The sequence below is a fragment of the Dreissena polymorpha genome, chromosome 3, assembly GCF_020536995.1.
Source record: "Dreissena polymorpha isolate Duluth1 chromosome 3, UMN_Dpol_1.0, whole genome shotgun sequence".
NCBI lineage: Eukaryota > Metazoa > Mollusca > Bivalvia > Myida > Dreissenidae > Dreissena > Dreissena polymorpha.
Window position 1 is genome coordinate 77,272,681 of NC_068357.1, and position 18,988 is coordinate 77,291,668.

At 35.7% G+C, this 18,988-nt stretch overlaps 3 protein-coding genes across 8 annotated transcripts in view; 2 read left to right on the forward strand and 1 right to left on the reverse strand.

Annotated features, from left to right (window-relative positions):
• LOC127874834 (ras guanyl-releasing protein 3-like) overlaps positions 1 to 16,332 on the forward strand; it is a 296,898-nt gene extending 280,566 nt beyond the window's left edge. For 2 of the 6 annotated variants that reach the window (XR_008047126.1, XR_008047127.1), the window contains one exon: positions 15,594 to 16,330. Coding sequence is in view for 4 of the 6 variants with exons in the window: in XM_052419467.1 (XP_052275427.1) it covers positions 585 to 723; positions 3,140 to 3,176; positions 5,290 to 5,397; positions 10,816 to 10,994; positions 15,035 to 15,205 (634 nt within the window). In the remaining 2 variants the exon portion in view is untranslated. Of the gene's footprint in view, positions 1 to 584; positions 724 to 3,139; positions 3,177 to 5,289; positions 5,398 to 10,815; positions 10,995 to 15,034 lie in introns of all 6 variants that reach the window. The other 4 variants (XM_052419467.1, XM_052419470.1, XM_052419468.1 and 1 more) reach the window with 4 other exon arrangements.
• Positions 1 to 18,988, reverse strand: part of LOC127874832 (DNA polymerase eta-like) — a 220,026-nt gene that overhangs the window by 153,196 nt on the left and 47,842 nt on the right. The gene's annotated exons all lie outside the window — the stretch shown is intronic.
• Positions 1 to 18,988, forward strand: part of LOC127874838 (uncharacterized) — a 180,765-nt gene that overhangs the window by 142,369 nt on the left and 19,408 nt on the right. The gene's annotated exons all lie outside the window — the stretch shown is intronic.

Here is an 18,988-nt window from a genome sequence, read left to right on the forward strand (position 1 = left end):
CACCCGGTTGGATTGGATAAAATCCAAGGGAAGTAATAAGCTTTTAAGGGAGATGATTTCTATACCTGCCAAATGATAAATAGAAATTTTATTTCAAAGCGGCGCAGTAGGGGGCATTGTGTTTCTTACGAACACATCTCTTGTTTGGATATTATTTATTATAGAATAATTTAATAGTTTTTAAGCCAGCAGGGCTTATCAGCCTTGAAGTAGAGAAGTTTAATACAATATGAGCCGCATTCTGAAAAACTGGGCTTAAAGCATGTGCATAAAATATCAGCACAGATTAGCCTGTGCAGTCTGCTGTCAGGCTAATGAGGGAGCACACTGTCCGCTAGTAGTTATTTATCATGTAAAGGATGTCTCTCCTAAAAGAAAATCCAGTCGAGGAATAAAGTGTTGTCCCTGATTAGCCTGCGGGGACTGCACATGCTAATCTGGGACAAAAATATACGCACATTAATTTAAGCACTATTTTCCCAGATAGGGGCTATATATTTTACATTGAAGACATGGTCTTATCACACAAAGCATTGTCAAAAAATTTAATTCTCACATCAACTGCTGGATTTCTCACATTGCAGGGATGGTATGATCAGTAAAGCAGAAATGAAGACGTATTTCATCCGCGCCAACTGCCACGCCCTTCGAAACAGCTTCAAGCACGATTTCCATGAGATCACTTACTTCGAACCCACGTTCTGTATTCACTGCACAGGACTGGTAAGGCACCCACGTTCTGTATTCACTGCACAGGACTGGTAAGGCACCCACGTTCAGTATTCACTGCACAGGACTGGTAAGGCATCCACGTTCTGTATTCACTGCACAGGACTGATAAGGCACCCACGTTCTGTATTCACTGCACAAGACTGGTAAGGCACTCACGTTCTGTATTCACTGCTCAGGACTGGTAAGGCACCCACATTCTGTATTCACTGCACAGGACTGGTAAGGCACCCACGTTCTGTATTCACTGCACAGGACTGGTAAGGCACCCACGTTCTGTATTCACTGCACAGGACTGGTAAGGCACCCACGTTCTGTATTCACTGCACAGGACTGGTAAGGCACCCACGTTCTGTATTCACTGCACAGGATTGGTAAGGCACCCACGTTCTGTATTCACTGCACAGGACTGGTAAGGCACTCACGTTCTGTATTCACTGCACAGGACTGGTAAGGCACCCACGTTCTGTATTCACTGCACAGGACTGGTAAGGCACCCACGTTCTGTATTCACTGCACAGGACTGGTAAGGCACTCAGATCCTAAACCAATCTTTAATCAAAGACTAATACGAATGCTGCTTACAAAATTCTTTTTGAAAACTTAGCTAAACGTTTGCATCCAACAAAACCTATATCTAGCCGATGATAGTTATTTATAAATAAAACATGCAAAGCATGGCTTATTAAAAAAAAACTAACTAATTTTCATACTTGCACTTCCATTCCCAAAATTACGGCTAGGTAATTTTTACATAAAGAACAAACAACAACCCATTTTTAAACAACCAAAAAGTAGGTGGGTTAAAAAGAAGTTAGCTTGTCAGTCTGTTGGTTTCTGGTCAATTACTTGATTTAGGCTTGACATATTTTGCACACACGTGTGTACAATTATTTAACCCTTTACCACTTAGATATGTATTTTGACCCATTTGTAGTACCTTAAATTATATTTAATTTAAGACATCTCTTACTACAATCAAGTATTAATGGCTACATTTCCGACTCTTCGATACTGATGAGCAGCAAACAGCATAAAACCTGGACTGCGAGTTACTCGCAGGCTTTTCTGGTTTTATACTGTTTGCACATAGCCATTTTCACTTGGCTTCTGAGGGGGAAAGGGTTAATAGAGATCAAGTTTTGCTGTGATGTTTGGTCAATTTCTTTCAAATGGATTCCAGTTTTGTTACAAAGTCTTAATTTGGGAGAATATTCTTTTCTGGTGTGACAATTCTAGTTTTATTGGAAATACAGTCACCTTCCAATTATTTTGATAATCTGGTGTTATTGTTGTTTAACCCTTTCCCACTCAGAGGCAAAGTAAAAATGGCTTTGTGCAAACAGCATAAAACCAGAACAGCCTGCGAGTAACTCACAGTCTGTTCAGGTTTTATGCTGTTTGCTGCTCATCAGCATCTAAGGGTTGGAGATGAAGCCTTAAAACTTGAACCTAGTAAGAAAGGTCTTAAATTAAATTTAACTTTCTAAGGGACTGCAAATGCATAAAAATATGTATCTAAGTGGTAAAGGATTAACAAATGTACAATGTATACTTCTCTTCAATTATGATATGTATTTGAAAGCATAACACCCTCTGAATTTCATAGCCTCTAACATAATTTAATCACACTGAATACAATTTTACTAGCAAACTTTAAAATGTGTATTTTATTAAATGATGAAAATGAAAAATATAAAACAAATAAAATTGAAATTCATAAAAGAAAGTTATAAGACATATGTTGATGTCTTTGGTGAATTAATGATATGAGATATAAAACATTTTAAAAGTTTTATTTAAACAACAGTAGAAATCATCAATATACTCTTCATTGGTCTTTACTGAAAGCAAAACATAATCATATGCATAAAGTATTTAGCTTCATTGTCGGTTCAATTTAATTAGTAATTCTTGTAACATAAATAATTGACATCTTGAACAAAAAGTCAAAGTGGGCCATAGTTTAAATAACTTCTTACAATGCTTATATACATGTACTTATTGTACATGTATGCTGTTTAAATAAATTAAAGGCATTCATTTTCTATATGATGCAAATGAGTTTTAACTCTTCATGCATGAGTAAGTTATCATCGCCGTCACACAATTCTTTTTTAAATATAAATGATTTGAGTAAAGTGTGAGCCTGTATGGTTGTTTTAGAAACTTGATTTTTGTTTGATAACTTTTCATTTACAAATGTGTACCTTGATACGGAGTAGTATACATTGTAATTTGATTTTTATGATAAAATTCCTGATGTTTACTGACCAAGCATTATTCATGCAATTACAGGGTGTTTGTCAATGTGAATATATTTATCATGATTCTGGATATTATTATGATTCTGATTTTCTTTCTCTAAACCAGTGGTTTGTTATCTATAACTTTGGATTTTTTTTTTCAGTTATGGGGCCTAATTAAGCAAGGCTGGAAATGTAAAGGTAAGATTCTATATTTGTGCATAGTGCTGAGAAAACTGGACTTAATGCATGTGTGTAGTGTCGTCCCAGATTAGCCTGTGCAGTTCGCACAGGCTAATCAGGGACGACCCTTTCGCCTAAATCGGAATTTTGCTAAGAAGAGACTTCATTTAAATGAAAAATGTCATAAAAGCGGAAAGTGTCGTCCCTAATCTGGGACTACACTTTACGCACATGCATTATGCCCAGTTTTCTCAGAACACGACTCATTTGTACAGTTGATGCTGCCTGTTGCTTATAATAAATAGCTGTCAAGTGAACATTGTATTCTGCTTTAAAAAAAAGGTCTATACTGCTTCAGAGATGTAGGTGTTTACAAATGATAGGAAATTCAGTGTCACAAGAGTTTAAACCTGTATCATACCGAGAATAAAGCTTTCGTATGCCCACTCTCCGGCGTCTGCTGATGCTGTAGGACGTAACGGTATTGGCCTGATCGTTCTTTCCTTCTTATGACCATAGAAGGTTTACCCTAAATTACAGGACTTTTATAATATCAATTATGATTCCTACAAAACTTCCATAGTTGCATGGATGATATCTATACACACTCTCTACACACTCACATCACCTGACCTCATTTTTACCTTCACATTGACATACTTTGGCATTTAGTCCAATTAAAGAGGTCAAATTTTGGTATATCCAAATTGACGATTTGAAAAACATTAAATCTACTTACAAAAAAGCTTTGATACTTCCATTCAACAATAAACAAACTAATATCATCTTACTTCTTTTTGACAATGACATTAACCTTATTTTTTTAATCTCATAAATAATAATGATAAATTCATATTGAAATATTTCCTCTCGATGCAGCAGCGTTAATTGAATACAGCATCTTGTTTTATGTCTTTTATAATTATCCAAAATATCGTGTTCAATTTCCCAATATGTTCACATTCCACATATTTGAGATCTCTTCTTTTTTTCTTAAAATATTATTAAAAGTACATGTGTACATACAAAAAATGAATTGGTACAGTATTGATCATAACCTAAGTAAATACCACTTGGCATTACTTTGTCTTGTATCTAGTTCAGAAATTAAAAATGTATAATGCTCTACATTTTAATAATGACCGACTTTTTTTTGTCTGAACATTCGTCAATATGGTCTCACATTATGATAGATTGACCTTTTGACAATCTCTTCCGCTGAATTTTTCTGTGCAAGAAAAAACTAAAACTTCATTATTATAGTACTTTACATTCTGATGATAGCTGTGAAAGAGGAACAATACTTTGACGTTTTTTCTTATGCTTACTTGCTTTAATTTCTTAAATGTGGAAAAAAAATTAAGGCATAAATGGTTTTCCTTTCTGTGTTGACATGGACACAGAAATGTAGTTTATACACCTGTCTATAGACATGACATATTATGGCAAAAGCCTTTTAGGATGAGCATGCAGCAAAATAATTGTTGTGACTGCCTTAATCATACAGTTTTCATTGAATCTTCACCAAACTTTTCATATTAAGAGTTTAATAGCCAGCCAATTCGCACAAGTCACTTCAGAGTTATTACCTATTATAATACAAAAACTGCTACATTTTCCATTTCAGTTCTATAGTGCGTACAGTTTTTATAGAATATTCATCAAACTTTGTGAAAAGGTTTGTTGACATAAATCGGAGGCCAAGTGCAAAAACCTGCCACATTTTGCCAGGCGGTTGAGAGTTGTTGCCCTTTGTTAGTACTAACAATCTCACAGAATCTTATGCAAACTTTCCAGATATATATGTTTGCATAAAATGGACCTCAAGTTTGATAGACAGCCCAACCAATATTGCATCCCATGGTGTCCATTTTTTTACAACTTAAGTATGTTTCTCTCCATGACCTTGTTTAATGATACAAATGAAATTGTTGCCAAATACCTTTGTGTTTTACTTTGAACACTTAAATGTTCTGTATGCATACCACAGTCAAAATTAAAGATTAATTCCAAACATAAATGCAGGCGAATCTGTGAGGACACTTAACGCACATACTTGAAGCCCAGTTTTCCTAGAACAAGGCCATTATTATACATTTGTGGGTGTGTGCAGTGATTTGGTTGCTTTCAGACTGCGGAATCAATGCACACAAGCACTGTAAGGACCTGGTCGTCATGGAATGTCGCTCCAAGACTAGTGTGGCTTGTAACCGGAGATTAGACTCCCTGTCTTCAAATGGTGAGACGTAACCAATACAGCAGAAATGTGTCATCTTAACCTTTACCACTCAGAGTTGCACTTTTACATGTTTGAAGTCTCTTAGAAAATCAAATTAAATTATAGACTTTTCTTCCTAGATTCAAGTTTGAAAGGGTTCATTTCGAACCCTTAGATTCTGATGAGCAGCAACCAGCTTAAAACCTGAACAGCCTTTGAGTTACTAGCAGGCTGTTCTGGTTTTATGCTGTTGCATAAGCCATTTTCCACTTTACTTCTGGGTGGGAAAGGGTTAAGGTGAGACTGTTAGTGATATTGAAGAACATTCTGTTCATGCATACTATTTTGTAGCAGGGACATTAGTACTAAAGCAGTATGTACACATTTCAACTCCCCACCCACTCCCATCTAATAACCCTGGAGGTGTGTCCTCTTCCTTCTATATACAACTTGTAGGAACATTGTCTCTTATTATAGTGTGGTATTCATGTGTGATTTTTATTATACCCTTTTGTTACTTATAACTTATGTGGCATCTCTGTTGGTTTAAAATACTATATAATGAAAGTTTACATCATTGTAACTACACACAATACAGATGTGTTTTATTATGCCCCCCTTCGAAGAAGAGGGGGTATATTGCTTTGCTCATGTCGGTCTGTCGGTCGGTCCACCAGGTGGTTTCCAAATGATAACTCAAGAACGCTTGGGCCTAGGATCATGAAACTTCATAGGTACATTGATCATGACTCGCAGATGACCCCTATTGATTTTGAGGTCACTGGGTCAAAGGTCAAGGTCACGGTGACCCGAAATAGTAAAATGGTTTCCGGATGATAACTCAAGAACGCTTATGCCAAGGATCATAAAACTTGATAGGTAGATTGATCAGGACTTGCAGATGACCCCTATTGATTTTCAGGTCACTAGGTCAAAGGTCAAGGTCATGGTGACCCGAAATAGTAAAATGGTTTACGGATGATAACTCAAGAACGCTTATGCCTAGAGTCATGAAACTTCATAGGTAGATTGATAATGACTGGCAGATGACCCCTATTGATTTTCAGGTCACTAGGTCAAAGGTCAAGATCACGGTGACCCAAACTTGTAAAATGGTTTCCGGATGATAACTCAAGAATGCTTATGCCTAGAATCATTAAACTTCATAGGTAGATTGATAATTACTCGCAGATGACCCCTATTGATTTTCAGGTCACTAGGTAAAAGGTCAAGGTCACGGTGACCCGAAATAGTAAAATGGTTTCCGGATGATAACTCAAAAACGCTTATGCCTAGGATCATGAAACTTGATAGGTAGATTGATAATGACTCGCAGATGACCCCTATTGATTTTCAGGTCACTAGGTCAAAGGTCAAGGTCACGGTGACCCGAAATAGTAAAATGGTTTCCGGATGATGACACAATAACGCTTATGCCTAGGATCATGAAACTTGATAGGTAGATTGATCATGACTCGCAGTTGACCCCTATTGATTTTCAGGTCACTATATCAAAGGTCAAGGTCACAGTGACCCGAAACAGTAAAATGGTTTCCGGATGATAACTCAAGAACACTTATGGCTACGATCATGAAACTTCATAGGTACATTGATCATTACCTGCAGATAACCCCTATTGATTTTCAGGTCACTAGGTCAAAGGTCAAGGTCATGGTGACCCGAAATAGTAAAATGGTTTCCAGATGATAACTCAAGAACGCTTATGCCTAGTATCATGAAACTTCATAGGTACATTGATCATGACTTGCAGATGACCCCTATTGATTTTGAGGTCACTAGGTCAAAGGTCAAGGTCATGGTGACCCAAAATAGTAAAATGGTTTCTGGATGATAACTCAAGAACGCTTATGCCTAGGATCATGAAACTTCATAGGTACATTGATCATGACTTGCAGATGACCCCTATTGATTTTCAGGTCACTAGGTAAAAGGTCAAGGTCCCGGTGACCCGAAATAGTAACATGGTTTCCGGATGATAACTGAAGAACACTTATGGCTAGGATCATGAAACTTGATAGGTAGATTGATCACAACTCGCAGATGACCCCTATTGATTTTCAATTCACTAGGTCAAAGGTCAAGGTCACAGTGACAAAAAACATATTCACACAATGGCTGTCACTACAACGTAGAGCCCATATGGGGGGCATGCATGTTTTACAAACAGCCCTTGTTTGGTTTGTAATTTAGTATATTTGCCTTCTATTTGCCAACAATATATCCTCCCTCTGTCTGTCCACAGAGGAACAATCTTGTTCACAGACATTCTCCTGCACTATTCCATGCACAACATTATTTGCAGGCATTATTCCTTAAGATGTGAAGTTGTGCATGTGCAATTATTATCATCCTAGGTCGAAAATAAGCCTTTATTAGCAACAAGTATAAATCTCTGTAACTGCAACATCCACATGCTTGTTATTTGGTACATAACCCAGAGGATATTTGTGAAAATTGGTGGTATATCGATTTTAATTCATGAATGATCATAGATTGCTAGCTCACCTGAGCACAACGTGCTCATGGTGAGCTTTTGTGATCGCCTTTTGTCCGTCGTGCGTCGTCCATTGTGTGTTGTCCGTCGTCAACATTTTGCCTTGTGAACACTCTAGAGGCCACATTTATTTTGTCTGATCTTCATGAAATTTGGTCAGAACATTTGTCCCATTGATACCTCGACTGAGTTCGAAACTGGGTCATGCTGGGTCAAAAACTAGGTCACTAGGTCAAAAAAAAGAGAAAAACCTTGTGAGTTAAAAAATGGTTCCGGTCCGTTGAAAAACATGGCCGCCCGGGGGCGGGGCAGTATTTCTTATATGGCTATAGAGAAACCTTGTGAACACTCTAGAAGTCACAATTTTTGCCCAATCATCATGATACTTGGTCAAAACATTGGTTTCATTAATATCTCGGACGAGTTTGAAAATGGTCCAGATCGGTGAAATTACATGGCCGCCAGGGGGCGGAGCAGTTTTCCTTAAATGGTTATAGTAAAACCTTGTTAAAACTCTAGAGGCCACATTTGTTGTCCAATCTTCATGAAATTTGGTCAGAAGATTGGTCTGTATAATATCTTAGATGAGTTAAAAATGGTTACGATTGCTTGAAAAACATGGCTGCCAAGGGCGGGGCATTTTTCCTTATATGGCTAAATATGGCTATAGTAAAACCTTGTGAACACTCTAGAGGCCACATTTATTGTCCAATCTTCATGAAATTTAGTCAGAAGATTGGTCTCAATGATATCTTGGATGAGTTTGAAAATGGTTACGTTTGCTTGAAAAACATGGCTGCCAAGGGGCGGGGTGTTTTTCATTATATGGTTATATATGGCTATAGTAAAATCTTGTTACATGTAACACTCTAGAGGCCACATTTATTGTCCGATCTTCATGAAACTTGGCCAGAAGATTAATCCCAATAATATCTTGGACAAGTTAAAAAAATGATGCGGGTTGGTTGAAAAACATGGCTGCCAGGGGGCGGGGCATTTTTCCTTAAATGGCTATAGTAAAACCTTGTTAACACTCTAGATGCCACATTTATTTTCCGATCTTCATGAAACTTGGTCAGAAGATTTGTCCTAATGATATCTTGGATGAGTTCGAAAATGGTTTTGGTTGCTTAAAAACATGGCCACCACGGGGCAGGGCATTTTTCCTAATATGGCTTTATATAATTGGATGAGTTCGAAAATAGTTTCGGTTGGTGGAAAAACATGGCCGCCAAGGGGGCGGTGCATTTTTCCTCATATAGCTATAGTTAAATCTTGTTAACACTCTAGAAGCCGTATTTATTGTACGATCATCATGAAACTTTGTCAGAAGATTTGTCCAAATGATATTTTGGACAAGTTCGAAAATGGTTCAAGTTGCTTGAAAAACATGGCCACCAGTGGGCGGGGCATTTTTCCTTATATGGACTTATGAATCTTCATTAAACTTTGTCAGTATATTTGTTTAAATGATATCTTGGAAGTGTATGAAAATGGTTCTGGTCTGTTGAAAAAGGTGGCTGCCAGGGTGTTCACTAGTCATGAAAGTTGGTATGAACATTTTGTTCTAATGACATCTTGGGCTGCACAGAACAGGTCAGTTCCTTTGAATCTCAGGTGAGCGACTTTGGGCCTTTCAGGCCCTCTTGTTTTCTATTATAATGACATCATTACACGGTATAACAGTAAAATTATCAATAATTTTTTCTGTTTATTTTCACTGTTTGAAACAGTGAGTTATCAGGTGTAATTCACTGATATTTCTCTTCAAACCACCCGAAAACATAAAATAAATTGTTTTGTTTTTTGCCCTCTGCACAGTTTCATCAAATTAGGACCGTTTATTAATTACTTGCCACACCTGGGGGTCATATTATTAATGTAATCTTATATAACATAATAACTTGAAAAATGTTTTCCTCTGAAAGCAGAAGGGTTTAATATTTGGAATGTAATATTGAATAATTGTTCTCTACACACTTAGTTAAAAACCCTGGGGTCAAAACTGGCCATGCCCCAGAGTCTGATGTTTTGTTTTTTACATTCACAAGCATTACTTCTTGCAGCACTGGAGGGCACTTTATTAATACTTTGATAAGTTCTTGTTAACATCATTTTACATTTTTAGTTAGGCTGTTTTCGGAGAAAACCCGAGGTATTGTCATAGCCAGCTTGTCGTCTGGTGTCCAGCGTCTGGCATCTGTCGTCGGTGTAATGCTAAAACCTTGACATTGGTTCTAAAATCAAAGTGCTTCCACCTACAACTTTGAAACTTCATATGTAGCTGCACCTTGATGAGTTCTACATGCCACACCCTTTTTTGGGTCACTAGGTCAAAGGTCAAGGTCACTGTGACCTCTAATATTCTTCTGAAAAGCTTTCATTCATTCAAAACTGCACCCGCAGCCGAGCGTTGGCACCCGCTACGTGGTGCTCTTGTTAACAATTTATAATTCAATTTATGACTAAATGTTAGAAATAAAGGGTTAACTGTCCATAAAATAACAACTTTATAAAAATGTCATTGATTGAAAAAAGAATGTTTGAATTCTATTCAGACTCGCAAAACAACACTCCTGAAAAAAATTGTTAAATATTGATTTTTAATATTCGTCAATTACAATTAGAAAATTATAAAGCACTTTTCATCCATAATTTAGCAAATCCATGTATTACTGAAATATCATTAAAAATACTCCTATCAAAAATAGAACAGTGGAAACATGTTGCATTCGCTTTAAAAGATCTTTGCTTTGAGTCCAATTTATGGAAAACTTATTATTTAACAATCTGTTTTCAATATTTTATCTCATTCCAATGACTAAAGTTTTGTGAATAAAGGAATTAAAAAAAACATTTATTAAAATAATATCAATTTTTTTTAACAACCCCATTTAAAAGCAAAAATATTTCTTCTCTAACAGGGTCAGGCAGCCAGGATCTTTCATACTCCTCAAAGCGCAAGATGTCACAGCGTCAGAAACGTACGCGGGTGCATCGTGGGACACAGACGGAGGAATGCTATTTCGACGTGTTTCCACGGGAACTGGAGGAGGGTGGGGAGTTTAGAGAGCTTCATGAGCGACTTTCAAAGGCGGAAGAGGTAGGCAATGGTGTTTTTATTTAATCATGCTGCTACATAGTCGCGGCTGCCTTTTGGCTATTGTGCGGCTGAATCATGATTTTGGAGAAAATTAAGCTAATCAGGGACAATACTTTCCGCCTTAATTTGTTAAAAAACACACACCAAAAAAAGCAGAAAGTTTCGTCCCTGATAAGCCTGGGCAGAGTGCACAGGCTATTCTGTGATGACACTTTACACACATGCATTAAGCCAAGTTTGCCCAGAGCAAAGTTCAAATGTGTAGTAAACGTAATTGCAGATATTTGTTTCATAATGTCTTAAGTGTTAAACAGTTTTATTGTAAACCTTCATGTTTTGAAGATTTAGGTATGTCAAACCTCATCTTGTTGTCATTATAAACGATGTTCATCAGTGATAGATGCAAACTTATGTTATTATGTTTGGAATTTTGTGCTCAATTACAAACACTTGAAATGAGGGAATATGAAGAAATAAATTTATTATCACTACATGAAAGTATGTTTTAATGCTCATGAACTAACAGTGTGTGTTATATTTTCTGCTCAGTCACAAACAATCAATGAGGATGTACAGTAAGTCTTAAGGTGTGTCCCTGGTTATTGTCTTGTACATGTATCTGTGAATGTAGACGGTATTTGCTAGTGACCTTTAAGTTTGTATTTGGTTCAGTTTTGTTATCCTTCGCCAGAGGCGGAGGGATATTGTCTTGGCGTTGTCCGTCCATCCGGCTGTCCGTCCGGCACTTTTGTGTCCGGAGCCATATCGTGAAAGTTCTTTGGTGGATTTCATTTAAACTTAGTATGAGTATATATATGCATAAAAGGATGATGCACGCCAAATGGCATTGTACACCATCTGTTAAAAACAGACTTATGGCCCTTTGTATCTTGAAAAAATGCTTTTTAGTGTCCGGAGCCATATCTTGGAAGTTCTTTGGCGGATTTCATTGAAACTTGGTATGAGTATATATATGCATAAGAGGCTTATGCACACCAAATGGCATTGTACAACATCTGTTAAAAACAGAGTTATGGCCCTTTGTATCTTGAAAAAATGCTTTTTACTATAGGCACTTTTGTGTCCGGAGCCATATCTTGGAAGTGCTTTGGCGGATTTCATTTAAACTTGGTATGAGTATATATATGCATAAGAGGATGATGCACGCCAAATGGCATTGTACACTATCTGTTAAAAACAGACTTATGGCCCTTTGTATCTTGAAAAACTGCTTTTAACCATAGGCATTTTTGTGTCCGGAGCCATATCTTGGAAGCGCTTTGGCGGATTTCTTTGAAACTTGGTATGAATATATTCCTGCGCCAGAGGCGGAGGGATATTGTTTTGGCGTTGTCTGTCCGTCCGGCTGTCCGTCCGGCACTTTTGTGTCCGGAGCCATATCTTGGAAGTGCTTTGGCGGATTTCATTTAAACTTGATATGAGTATATATATATATATGCATAAGAGGATGATGCACGCCAAATGACAATGATTCCCGTACCCAATGCTAAATGATTAACCATCAAAACATTTCCAGGTATGTCATGGCAGATGTTGTGTTCACTCTGCAACACTCTGAAAATTGAGCGTATGTAAAAGTTGAATGTTTTTGTGGAAAACGCACGACTTATTAATTCACCTAAATAAATTGTGAAGGCTTAAGAACCTTCCTTTGTCTTAGTTTTGTGTTATAGTCCTCCGTCCGTCCATCTATCATTATGTTCATCCGTCCAATTTGCACCCATCCTCAAACAAAGCATATGTTGCAGGGGATACCTTGGGCCTTTCAGGCCCTCTTGTTGTAGTTCATTATGTACATTTTAGTTTTTTGTGAATGAAATTCTGCATCGTATTTGTTATCTTTTTTGTTGACGTAAAACACAGAACATGTAAACACCACTTGTAGCCTAAGTGATATCATCCAAGGTTTTTATTGCCTGTAATAATTATACATTTTGGATTGAACATCACTTTTATTATATTAACCCTTTCCCCCATATGAAGCAAAGTGAAAATGGCTTTTGCAACCAGCATTAAACCAGAACAGCCTGCGAGTAGCTCACAGTCTGTTCAGGTTTTACGCTGTTTGCTTCTCATCAGTATCTAAGGGTTGGAAAGGAAGCCTTTATAACTTGATTCTGGCAAAGAAAGGTATTTAATTAAATGTAACTTTCTAACGGACTACAAATGCGTTGAATTATGTATCTTAGTGGTAAAGGGTTAATTACACTTAAGATTGCAAAAAGAGTGGGTGGGGTACAGGTCACTGGTATAAGGTTTTGAAAAATGGTTTCTGCTCAATATCTTGAGAACATATTGAACTGAGATAGAAATCATGTATTTTGGTTGTTCCTGTAGTAACATAGTTTGTTAGGAAAAGCTAGAGGGATTTTCTTTAGTTTTTCCAATTAGAAAGAGAACTCTGTTTGATAAATGTCGGGGCAGGTATGGAGCTATACTGGCTGCATATGGCATAAGACCCATTTTCGCATGATGCTGCACATACTATTTGAGACATTTTCTGAAAATACGGGGCTTAATGCATGTGCTTCAAGTGTCATCCCAGATTAGCCTGTGTCCGCACAGGCTAATCAGGGACAACACTTTCCGCTTATGGTATTTTTCGTTTAATTTAAATGAAGTCTCTTCTACACGAAAATCCAGTTAAGTCGGAAAGTGTCGTCCCTGATTAGCCTGTGGGGACTGCACAGGTTAATCTGGGATGACACTTTACGCACATGCATTAAGCCCCGTATTCTCAGAATGCGTCTCATTTAGTCACAGAGGTGCAGGCATATAAATAATGGGCATGTTTAAAATCCTGTTGTAATTCTCAGCCATTTATTTTTTTGGTTTGAACATACTTGGTATAAAAAATAATAATTTTAGCGCCTTTTGTATTTGCCACTTTTTTTTTGTTAAAACATTTCGAAGTATTTAGTAAGCATTTTGGGGTATCCGGAAAATATGTTTGGCAGAGTTTGTAACATGAATATACATTTGTAACTTGCATTGATGCAATATAACCAACATATGTAATGTTGTCTGTTAGTTTTTATGTAAAGCTAGTTAGCATTTTGTTAACATTTGATAACATAACACGTTGGTTTATTGATCACATTATGTATGATGAATAAAGTTTTGTTCATGAGATTATTAGTAGCAGATGTGCATTTTAGAATTATTTTATCAGTACAGAAATGTTTTAGATGGTGTGAATATATTCTCTCATATAACATTCAAATGTCAACTTACCCACTTCATTGAATTTTCATCAGAATTTAGTTAAACATAGTATTGCGAAAAATATACTTATTTTATTCAAAAATATAGTGTTTTATAAAAGTGTAAGTTATCATCTATTTGTTTAATTTTTTTTTAAATGTATTGATTTTTTCATTTATAAATAATTCATATTTAAGTCAGTTGAATGATTATAAGTCGTAGAGAATAATTAGTAGTATGAATACAATAACTGCAAATTACAACTGATATTTATTTGTGAAAAGAAAAGAAACATGTTTGTGTAACGCTTTTTCATTTTAGTGTCTGCAATTAAAATTCATGACAAATATGAATTTGCTAATATAAATTGCATTTGTAATACTTACCAGAATTTTATTATATAATTATCATATATCTTTGTTTTGATCTGATCTTTGAATGTCACATTTTCTAACATGATATAAATAAGGTAATCCATGGGCCACGAAGTATGGAAGATACTTAGGGTCACATAATACACAACAACAACACAATTGATCGGACATAACCCTTTCCCCCCATTAAAAGCAAAGTGAAAATGGCCATGTGAAAACAGCATTAAACCAGAACAGCCTGCGAGTGACTCGCAGTCTGTTCATGTTTCATGCTGTTTGCTGCTCATGAGTATCAAAGGGTTGGAAATGAAGCCTTTAAAATTTGAATCTAGTAAGAAAGGTTTTTAATTAAAATGAACTTTCTAGAGGACTACAAATGCATGAATATGTTTATCTCAGTGGTAAAGCGTTCAGTAAATAATGATGTCATTTCTTTTACAGGCTCGTGACAAGCTAAAGGCAGAAAATGAGATGTTAACGTTGATGGTGAATTCCAACGCGAGCCAGATTGCTATGTTGAAGTCTCAGATCGTGATGATTAGAAAGACGACTGTCTCGTTCATTCTTGAACAGATGGATGCTCTGCATATACAACGAGACTCTCAAGTGTAACAAAGCGCAAAACCATGAACAACCAGTAACAAATTACAGACGTTTAGAGATTATTTGGGTTTAAAAAAATAGTCTCTAAACAATGACCTTCATTATGGTGTCGCTTGTATCAAATGAGGGAGGATGTTGTAACAGGAGCTATAGCAAGATGAAAGCATGTCATTTGTTTGCTGTGATAAGTACACAGTGAGTACAAAACAAAAGAGAAGCTATTCTTTTGAGAATTTGTTGATGACTGATTACAAAATATTGAAGATATGTTCCGTAGGCTCCTTAAGTATGAGTTTGGCAGTTAGCAGAGTGTGGTCGTTTGCTAATAGTAACTGATGTTTGTAGAAAACTTGTAACAAAAAGTGCTGTTGTTGGAATAAATTTGTTGGATAAACAGGGCGAAATGCAGATTGTACGTGGTATTTATTATTTAAGCTCAACTTTAATAATATAGGTGTTAATGTTATGTTCTAAAGTATATACATATATCATAATATATTTTAGAAGCTATAAACATGTCCAATTTGTTACTGTTATAGGACGAGTAGCAAATTGGGACAAATTATACCTCTGCTGTGTTAATTATTTTAATCGTTATAGGCTAATAAAGCTAATGCATAGTTAAATGTATAGTTTGTAAAATAGACATATGCTAATAGCTACATGATATACACAATATACATTGCAAGGACAGACAGTGAGTAATGGCGCCAGAAGACAGCAAGACATGTTCAAAACACCTAAAAAATAACAGCACCAATAGTGATAAAAGCTGAACATTTTGTTGCATCCTTTACTTCAACAGAAGTTAATTGGAAACACATACGGTGGCATGATTGAGCTGCAAATAACTGTTTTAAGTAGCAGTAAAAAATCATTTTCAGCTGAAATTATTTGAAATTTTAGCGGAGTTAACTTAAAGATGAGTCTTTTAATTTGTGTGTTATAACGTTCCTATATTGATCTCTCATGTTGTTTGATCTTTCAATTTATACTTCCCTTTCTGTAATGTAATTGATTGTGGGTGTTTTAAATGTATACGTTATCTTTGATAACCCTTATTGTTTTGTACACGATAATTCATTTACACCTTTCAAACCATATGTGGACATTTGTTGACATTCTGATGTGGTGTAAGGAAGACGTTGTAGTTTAAAGACATTTTTATTTTTGGAAGTTTGTTGTTTTGTTTTGTTTTTATTTTGGATTAACCAGCATGAATAATTTAGGTTTTCTCTAAAAAAATAATATAATTATAACAAATAATTGAAATAATATAATATAAATTATTTGATTTCTCTTTTGTAATGTTCAATTAGCCATGATAACTGATGATAACTGATGATAACTCAAGGTAATATATGATAACTTTTGATTTCTCATTATAACTAATGATTGCTTATGATAAGTTGTTTTTGCCAGTCTGACAGAGACATTAATTATCAAAAAAGGAAACATCTATGAATCAAAATTCTTTTCATTGTTTTTATTCATCAATAACTTAGAGCAGATTTTCATCAAATTGATTTAGAAGGTCCGTGAAACTGGTGTGGAAGAGTTTACTTTACCATAGGTATAGCATTTAACTGCATGATGATGAAGTGTGACATTAACAATAAAAAAGCATATTGATATTAAGTGCAGGGAATTTATTTTATTATATTGTGGAATTTGGTTAAGAACAATTTAGCATTTATACATATTATAGTGTTATTGATGGACATAAATACATGTTTAAGTACTTGAAAAATGAATAGAAATGTAACACACTTACTGAATTTTGTAATTTTGAAGAAAAGTTTTGATTTTGTATGCAGCAAACTTGTGTCACATGTGTGTTTCTTATATGAACGAACAAAGAAAGACCCCTTATAGATCTGCTTATAGATTATGTTTATAGATCTGTTTATTCTTCATACTTTCATTCTGTATATTCTTGTTCTTTTGCAGCTTGTACTTTTCAATTCAGGAGATGAACATTTTGATAATTCACAATTCTGTTAATATGGTTCATTTACATGGCATGTATAGGAACATGCCATTGAAGACTTATTGAACATGAAACTGAAACTGTAGGCAATAGCTGAATAAGAATTACATTAGCAAATTCCCGTTCACTTTTAGCTTACTCTCTTGACCATTTTAAAATACTTAGCTCTACTACAGGCACACCACTTTACCAGACTTTGCCCCATTTGACCATCACAAACTTTCCTCTAGACCACCCCAACCCCACCTTTTTGGCAACTACAACTTTTCCCTTCACCAATCATAGTCCATGGCACTCTGAGGCTGGGGAGCAGTCACATGACATTGAATGACCAATCATAGCCCATGGCACTCTGAGGCTGGGGAACAGTCACATGGCATTGAATGACCAATCATAGTCCATAGCACTCTGAGACTGGGGAGTAGTCACATGACATTGAATGACCAATCATAGTCAATGGCATTCAGAGGTTGGGGAGCAGTCACATGACATTGAATTACCAATCCTAGTCAATGGCACTCTGAGGCTGGGGAGCAGTCACATGACATTGAATGACCAATCCTAGTCAATGGCACTCTGAGGCTCGGGAGCAGTCACATGATATTGAATGACCAATCATAGTCCATGGCACTCTGAGGCTGGGGAGCAGTCACATGACATTGAATGACCAATCATAGTCCATGGCACTCTGAGGCTGGGGAGGAGTCACATGACATTGAATGACCAATCCTAGTCCATTCCACCTTATCAAATTTACCACAAACCAACATTTTCATTTTCAAAATCCTAAATCATACAGGCTAATCAGGGAAGAAACTATACGCACATGCATTAGGCCCAGTTTTCACAGAGCCCGCCTCATTGGATTGTGGCTAAATATTGACTATAGACAGAGGAAACACCACCTAGGTTAAAAACAATCTATTTTTGTGTTCAAATGTTCTATTAAATTGCATCCCTGTGAAGTTATTAATACGGAGCTATATTTGCTAATTGGTATCATTCTGCATCTTTAGCATTTGAATTTGTTGTGTGAACTTGTCAAATATAGGTAAACAAAGATAACAAGGGTGTGGATCGATCATGGATTAAAAATGAATATGGTTTTATTTAAGAAGCTAAGAAGATTATCACTGAACACTGCATTCATAAGTAGAAATAAATGTTTATATCAGTGGTTAGAATATCTGGGTTTGTGTCTGTGACAATTTCTGAAAGATATGTGCAATAATTATTTTTAGTTGGTCAATGTTGCTAGATAATAATTAAATTATGAAGTTAAAATGTGTTGTAAATAGTATTTAGAATTTTTTTCCAAACAGTCGTTTACAAAAATACAATACTGGGGGTGTCCATGTACTATAGTATATAAATACTAATTACTATGAAATATATGTTTTTGTATTTCATCATAAAACATTATATTGTATTATTATTTATGTAAATAGTTGGTTTTCTACTTTTACTAGTTTTTGGAAGGGCCAATGTTTATCCATTGCTATTATTTTTGTACATATTATACATGAAAGCTGTTATTTATTTGTATTAAAATTGTTGGAGTTTTCAAACATGACATATAGTTTCAATTAAGACACTATTTTAGGCTAGTCATTTATTATTAATTCTGCAAGATAAATATATTGTTAATTTTCTGAAAGTTTTAAAGATGAAAACATATAAGTACACATTATCATTATGATTTTTTTTTGCAAAATGGTTTAGATTTGACCAGAAAAACAACAATACTGTTATTTATCTTAAAATTTTATGTAGTCAAGTGAGGTACTGAACATCAATCATGG